This window comes from Cynocephalus volans, chromosome 5, assembly GCF_027409185.1.
Source record: "Cynocephalus volans isolate mCynVol1 chromosome 5, mCynVol1.pri, whole genome shotgun sequence".
In the NCBI taxonomy this organism is placed as follows: domain Eukaryota; kingdom Metazoa; phylum Chordata; class Mammalia; order Dermoptera; family Cynocephalidae; genus Cynocephalus; species Cynocephalus volans.
The window spans coordinates 80,442,862-80,451,292 of NC_084464.1; the positions used below are offsets into that span (position 1 = coordinate 80,442,862).

Consider the following 8,431-nt stretch of genomic DNA (forward strand, 5'->3'; position numbering starts at 1 on the left):
ACCCTTACTCATCAATTTCCCCTAGATCTGACAAAGCTAGATTCCAATCTTCATGTAGCAATTCAAAAGTACACCTTGCAGATGAAAAACAAAGTTTGACTCCCTATATTCCCCTAGAAGATAACTTTTAGAAATGACCTAAGCATTTTACACTTTATGTTATGAATTAAAGTAACATAATAAAGGCCCAACCCAAGTGAGAAAAAAAGTAATATTGAATTATTTTACAGCCACTCACTCGACTAAAGCCTAATTCTAAGCTGTGGAATACACTGAATATTTAAACATACTCACATAGCTGAGGAAAAAAAAAAAAAACTTAAACCCCAGAAACCAAAAATAACCTACTTCTACTACCCCCAGTTTCTATCATACCCCAGAATATAGAACAGAGAAAGGGGAGAGAAAGCAACATGCTTTCAAGTGTTATGCTCAACTGAAATTGAAGACCACCCACTGTATACTTCTGAGCTGCTAAAAGTAAACTTCAGTAAAATAATATCAAAATAATGGTGCTTTATACAAGCTTGATGACAAAAAAAATCATTTTTTCACTCCTCATCTAAGATTTACAAGGCTGATCAACAGCTGAAATTATTGGTATAACGTATTCTAAAGTGATAAAGTCAGACAAAGCATGGTAAAGACTGCTTTATTAGTTGCAGTTAGTAGAAGTCAATAAATACTGATCCACAAAAAGCTCAGTTATTTATCACATTACTGGTCCATAGGGAGCTGAATGAAGATGAACCAAGTGATTGCTGGGATGACCAAAGTCAAGCCTGCTTCTTGGGAAATGAAGCCACAGCCAGCTGATATATGGCATATGCTGTTCCTGAGGGGGCGGAAAAAAACTTGTAAGAAATTCCGAGATTTAAATGTATAAACCTAACATCCTAGCTCAAATAGTTACAACATAAAGGCAGGATTGGCATTGAGACTACTTTAATAGGAACACACAAAAAATATTTTTATAGGTGCTGGAAAAATTTTAAATAAATATACGTAAAATACATTTAATCTAGTTTTATTATTAATTAATTTCTAAAGTGCTAGATATAGTATAACAATGTATTTGTCAACTTAATAACATGTATATTTAAAAAAAAATAAGATTAAGAACATACATACAAATTATTTCCATATTAACCTAAGGTTGCTTGAGAAATGCCAAAATAAAAAGGTCAAAATATGCTACCTTCCCTAAAGTGGTTTTATCAACGTAAATTCAAGGGAAAATAACATAATTTTAAAACAATCAAATTTAATATGAAACTAGCTAATAACTGGAATTTTATTTTAAAACTAATTACTAGAATGCCAAGAAACAATCACATTGGCAGAAAAGAATTTAAGACTTTATCTTGTTAAGAAAGCCCAAATGTCATTGTTTGTTTGTTGTCTTGATCCATAATGCCCCTTCTAATTTAAGTATATTCAATTTAACCCAAAAGGCACCTTGGCATGAGCAGGGAAACTCTGTAATTAGGGTTCAAATCCCAGCTTTTCCACATAGAAGCAATATTATCTTGAGTAATTAGCATAATTTCCTCATCTTTAAAATTAGGATACATTACAGACTTCATGCAAGGGTTATAGAAATCCAAGAATGTGGCACTCCTATCAATATAATGGGTACATACAATCACTCAAATGTTTCCCTTCCTTCCCGAGAAACCAATCATTCAAATTCCTAACTATGTTCCTACTACACAATTTATGACGTGCCACTGCTAATACCAACAAAGGACCTGCCTAATCCACAGAAAAATATCAAAGCACTTTGCATATGATAAAAATATTGTTCTGTACAAGTTTTGTTCCAGTCATAAATATGTATATACGGGATTTAGATGCAAAATGTGTTTTTATTATGTACCATAGTCAAAATGTTTAAAAGTCCCTGCTTTAGGAGGTAGAGCAGAGTAGATGTTTTTGGCTGAAAAACAGCCTCCAGGGCCACTAGTGGTACACTCAGATAGCCACCTCCATCATAAGATCATCATCAAACTGTATTGGTGTATTTTTTCTATAAATACATCAAAATGCTCTTATACATTAATTACCCTCTTGAATCCTTACATGAGATGCAGTAAGATGTCAGATTCTGGAGACATACTGCCTGCACTGAAATACTGGCATAGCAAAAGCAATCATGTTGTTAGTTATAATTATTATTACTTTTCTATAAACCTTCAAACATTCCAAATGCCTTACCACCAACTGTAAGAATCATGGTTGCTCTATACAGGAGGGCATCAGCTACCCCACCCTTTAGATGTACTGGAATTCCATTATCCTCCTAGGTTTAAAAGAAAAAGACATTAATAGATGTGTCACTTGTTTCAAACTAAGTTAAATTTCAAAAGACTAATTATTCATATAAAATGAAATAGTTCCTTAAACCCCTGGAATTAAAATATTTTAAATATCAAAATTCTAAAAACCTAGTTTTCTTGATTCTTTCTCTATTACCACTTTTAAAATAAGAACTCCTAAAAGTCAGCATTCTTTTTTCAAAGTTAATGTGAGGTCCAATAAAGATGGTTTTTCCAAGGAATATATAAACATTAAACCTATAAAATACACTCACTGCCTTCAACAACTTAAATATAAAAGAATCAATAATTGTTGCACTTTAGATTTAGCCACAGGGATTTTTTTTTTCCCTTAAAAAAGGCGATAGGGAATTTTGGTTTATAACCTGAAATTATATCCATAGCATCTAGTCTAGCATCTGGCTTGTATAGTGGACACTTAGCACATCTGGTAAAGCATTTTATTTTTATGTGGTATATTATACAACATTTGCTTATCACTTGAGATTTTATTTGGGAAAAACTAGACATCACAGTAAAACAAAAATCAAGGATTAGCTAGTCAGGTCAGTTGGTTAGAGCATGGTGCTGATAACACCAAGGTCCAGGGTTCGATCCCTGTTCTGGCCAGCTGCCAAAAAAGAAAAAATGACTCATAATGTAATAACTTATAAAGGTAAATTGCTCTGCTCCGCTAAGTCTTTCCCCAAGAGATAACCATTATTTATGGTACAGTACCCATCCTTGACTATTTTTTAATGTTTATATCATTATCTTCTAATTTATACACATGCTTGTTTCATACACAAAATGAAATAATGGTATGCCATGTACTATTTTTTGCTCAATACTATCTTAAAAACCATTCTGTTAGTCCACTTAAACCTACCTGTTCCTTTCAATGGCTATATAGCATTCCATAGTACAAAAATACCATAACAGAATTAGCCAACCCTCTATTAATGAATATTTAGGTTGTTGGGGATTTTGTTATGATAGGGTATATGGTTTGTTTATAATGATACTCTCAAATACCCTCCAAAACTTGTACCAATCATACTACTTAGTGTGTATGAAAGTACCATGCATGGATGTACCAATCTTCCATACCTGGTAAACATAACCTTTTAAAAATCTTTTTAAAATTGTGCCAATCAAAAGGGGGGGACGCATAGTAACCTGTCATTTTAATTTACATTTCTTATTGACTTGGGGGGAGCTCTTTATATACCAAGGACATTAACCTTTTGTTATATTTTGAACATTTGCTCTCAATTTGTCACTTGTCTTTTGTGACCATAAATTTAAAATTTTTATGTCACTAGACCTTGCAATTTTTCTCCTTCACAGCTTCTTGGCTTTGTAAAGACTTCTTTAGAAGACCTCCCCACCCCTAAGATTAAAAAAATATTCTCCTACATTTTCTTTAATTTTTTTTGAGGGGGAAACATTTATATCTCCAATCTATTTTCTTTGTATACTATATAGAAGGGATCTAACTTTACTTTCTTTAAATTAGCCAATTTTTCCAAGCCAACTTATTGTATCCTTTCCCACTGATATGAAGTATCTTTAATATATATTAAATTTCTACATACTTATTGTTTCTGGAAAGGTCCATGGTCGATTTGTCTATTCCTGTGCAACTACCCCAAAGAATGCCAATGCATCATAAACTCCTCCAAAATAATTTATCATTACCCATACCCTTTTTCCCTCATTTCCTTCTGCTTGCCCAAGAGACTCTTGGATATAGCAAAGGCACAGTAAGGTAGCAATAGGCAGTTTCTTACTATTCTTTTGCTAATACAACAGAATCACCAATAATCAGAGATCTCCAGATATACTTCCTACTCCATCTTTTGGTACTCTATGACAAGCAACAATCTCCTGTAAAATATTCAGTACCTGAAACAGCTTTTGTTTCTCTGGAACTTTATTTTCAAAATGCCTCCGTGAAGCAGTGCTCAGGGTCCTCTGGGCAATCTGACGAAGAGCCTGAAATGAAAAATCTGCATATATTAAACAGATTTAGAGCCTAAAGAAGACTTCAAAACCGACTATTTTCAATCCTTTGTTTTGTAGAAAAGGGGGTGAAAAGCATATCTGATTAAAGCATATCTGATTTGTCAGAAGCAAAGTCATGGCCAGCATCCACGTTTTCCAATTTGCTGTCCATCTTGTGCTCCTCATATTACATTCCGCAATCTCCAGAAACCATATTTAAGAAGCAATTCATGCAGATTCTAACCTCCCAAAAAATTACGATCTCTGAACTGAACCAAGTAGCATTTTATAATCCTTGAGGGAAAAAAGTATTGATATACACACATTACAGAAATAATGAACGGTTAACCAAAATACATTAAGGTCAAACGTTCTCATTTAATACCCTACCAGATTATTAAAAATCTACTACGTGGCAGTAAAGTACACTGGCATGATTTCTACTTAATTAAAATGCTACCCTCATTACGTTTCTCCTAATAAATTTTTAATACTTTTTAAAAAGAGGCTTGTATTACATACCTAGTTGAATTAAATAATCAAACAAATACGCACTCCAGTTTCTAAAATAAGTAATACTAAGAAGCTAAGGAAAACTTCATTGAATAATTACAAAGGAAAATAATCAGTTACATTTTACTTTTCTTTTTTCTAAACTCTGGAAGAATACTTCATATGCTCATAGCTGATGGAGGGAGGAGTGAAGGGCAATGCAGAATGGCCTAATGGAAGCAACACTGCACTTCCGCCACAACTACTAATCCCATCCGAAATTGAATGACATGGTTTTAAACTTTCTAATGCTCGCAAAGCTCAGAACCATTCAAACTTAAAACCTTTTAGTACCAGAGGGACACCTTCCTGCCTAGCGCTTGAGGGTGTCAGAAACTCCCCACCTAGACCTTGGTTTTACTCATATCTGAGCTAATATTACTTCATCAACGACCCGCATGGTCAGGGGTGGTGACTAAGAACCCAAGATAGGTCTAATCCACAATTCCCAGCTTCTTCACTCCCTACATCTATCCAGCAACTGCCTCGGACGAGAGGAATAGATGGAAGGTAAAGGAAGGTCAGTCGAAAAGGACACGGACCAAGGTGACTTCAGAAGCCGACTTCTGCATGCCTCCCCTCCCCTTGCGAGGGAGGGTTTTCTGATGTGGTCCCTTAGCCTCCCCTCTCAGGCCCCATCACGAACGAAAACGCAGAAGTTCCTCACCGGCAGATTGCGCAGCATCTTTGCTCAGTTACTGCCCACCAACTGCGACGACCGAACACAGTAAACGGAAATCGCCACGCCGGAACCGGAACTACCTACTGGCCTTGCGCAAGCGTCGAGGAACAGAAAACCTTCCGGGCGGAGGAGGGGCTTGCGCTCCTAACCATAGAGAGCAAAAGAAAAGAGAGAGCGGCAGTACGGCTCTGGCCGCTCTAGCCGCCTCGCCGTTTCTGCCGGTGATCTCCTTCCTGACGTTTCAGGCAGCTGGCCCGTGGCGCCAAGGCTGAGTAAAAGCAAACGATTTTTGAGACCAGAGAGACAGGGAGTGACGTTTTAAAAACGTACTCTTTTTACAAGCTTAGATAAAATTAACTGAGACCAGGATGTCGTAGAAAATTAGTGTGTGCGTAAAACTGAGGAAACTTTGAGCCGCTGTTTTAGAAGCTGAAAGAGCACTGGGTTGGCCGAACTATAGTTTGAAGCTGGATGAAATACAAAACAAAAAGGAAAACTGCTCTTACACGAATGCAGTTTTTTTCCCACCGAAGAAACTTGTGGGGGCGTAATTGTTCCTTGTGCAGAGAATATTCTGGAAAGAGCTGTGTCGGGATAACAATTTTTATCTTCTTGTACGTTCAGATGCTGGAGTTTCCCATGCAAGAAGCTCTTTCACAGTGTTCCGAAATTGTGGGGGCGTTTCGCTCGGTTCCCGAGTCTGGGGAAGCGCTGAAAAAAGGAACTGGGGAGACGAGAAATGGGATGGCAAATCAGGACTCATAAGATTTGCTGTCTTAGGTACAGGGTTCTATATTCCATGATTGGTGTTGCGAGGCATAGCCATAATTTATCGTACAGATAGGCTGTCGGTGTATATTGCATCAGTCTTAAAATAATCCCCACAAGTGCCTTTATTTCCCGTGCTCACCCTTAAGTGTTTACAAATAAAAATATCTACAAAAAAAAATTTATTTATAATAAATCTTTCCACCTTTTCTCAAACTCTTACGAATTATTCCATTGCCATTTCAAATAGAAGTTAACGATACATAGGTTCAGCAAGGTGAAATGTGTGGATAAAAATTAGTTAACATTAAAATTATTCTTTATAATCCTTGGGGTTTTCTTCTTCACAATCTACTGTCTGTTAATGGCCTGTCATGTTACCTGTCCCAGTTCAAATTTTATTCCTCACCAAGGGTTTATAAATACCAGTTCATGTCTTAGATAGGGACTGAAAGGACCTGGTTTTCTACCCCTTCTGAATTATGCACTGTAACCAAATCTTTGAGCACAACTACCACCTGCCAATAGCTAAGGAGGGGGAATTTTTTTTTAAGTAGATTGTCTATAATTTGAACTTCTTAAAATTTTCTCCATTTAGCCAACTAGATTGTAAATTTCTCAAGTGTAGAGATTATGTGAATTTCTTACCAATCCCCTAGACTGCTTAAAAGGGGTTCTCACCGACAGATGAATTAATGATATGTATTGGATGATACATCTAGGGTATTTATGATTCTGTCCAAAAAAGAACCAAGGATTCACATTAAATAGATCCTAACGTACATGTAGATCCTTATGTGCATGTCACCTAGTTCAGTACAATCTCCCCCTTTTTACCGGATCATTCCATCTATAAATACGTCCCCAAAAAAGAGAAAAAAAAAATTGTAGTTAAGAACCTGAAAGTCAGATCACGAATCTGTCACTTATTAATAGTGACTGAGGGCAACTTACATAATCCATTTATATCTCAGTTTGTTTATCTTTAAAATGGAGATTATAGTATTCACCATCATTGAGTACTGTGAAGATTAAATGAGATAACTCAATAAATGCTAGCTATTATTATTGGGAGAAAAGGTTGGGTAAAGAGAAATAAATCAACAGAAGAAAAATCCAAGTAGAATGTATAGCATATGCAGAGGCAAAGAAGAGAGGGTGCACAGATGTCTTGGGGAATTGCAAATAGTTTGGCTTGGCAGAAGGACAAATGGAGGATTGAGGTAACGCTGGAAGGCAGATTTATTTCTTTTATTCTTAATATAGTATTATTATTATTATTTTACATTCAAGGATGTTGTTGCGGAGCAGTGGGGGGGCAGATGGGAGGAGGGGCATGGAATCGGAGGTGGAGGTGAGGGGGCAAAGGTGGATCTCAATGATGAATTTAAATATTATCTTGAGGGAGCCTTAGGGCCATTTAAAGGTTTAAGCAGAAAACTTTAAAATCAGAACTCTATTTCAAGATCACTCTAGTTGTAGTGAAAAGCTGGACTGAACACGAGCTATTAGGCCTAGCCAGAGAGTGTTAGATTCTTCTAGTAATCCAAGGAAGAAGGAAAACCAGAACTGAATCAGCAGCAAAAGAGAAGTAGATAGGAGGATATATATAAGGGTATGCATTAGAGAGCCAACTAAGAGGCAGTACCTTCAAAAATAAACAGAATTTAGTGACTTATTGGATTGGGCAGCTGGAGAGGAGAGCTAGGGTTTCCAGCTTAACTCATAAGGTCATACCAATCACTATATCAAGGAATATGAGACACCTCATGTTAGTGTGGTATGATTCCTGTTTCAGCCTTATTAACTTAGGTTAATTAATTATTAACCTAATCAATTAATCTCCATTTCTTAAGAGAAAAATAGTAAACAATCTAGAGCTCAAGAGAGATTTCAAAGCACAAGAAAAGATAGAGAAGTCAGTGTAAAGATGGTAGTAGAAATAAGGAACTTAAGATTGTACAGGGAGTATGTGAAAAGTGAGAAAAGGGCACAGAACATAATCTCAAGAACTCTCAACATTTTATATGGTGAGCATAACTCATATAAAGGAATTACAAAGGAGACTAAGAAACAGATAAATATTCACAGAAGCCAAATGCTA

General features: G+C 36.1%; 1 protein-coding gene across 1 annotated transcript; it reads right to left on the minus strand.

The window, feature by feature from the left end:
• Nucleotides 1-636: 636 nt before the first annotated feature.
• Nucleotides 637-5,632, minus strand: LOC134378303 (cytochrome c oxidase subunit 7A2, mitochondrial). The gene is made up of 4 exons (XM_063097310.1): nt 5,545-5,632; nt 4,227-4,316; nt 2,218-2,302; nt 637-835 (listed from the first exon to the last, which is right to left on the minus strand). The coding sequence occupies exons 1-4, from the start codon at nt 5,560-5,562 to the stop codon at nt 777-779; spliced, it is 252 nt and encodes an 83-aa protein (XP_062953380.1). The 5' UTR covers nt 5,563-5,632; the 3' UTR covers nt 637-776.
• Nucleotides 5,633-8,431: the final 2,799 nt, after the last annotated feature.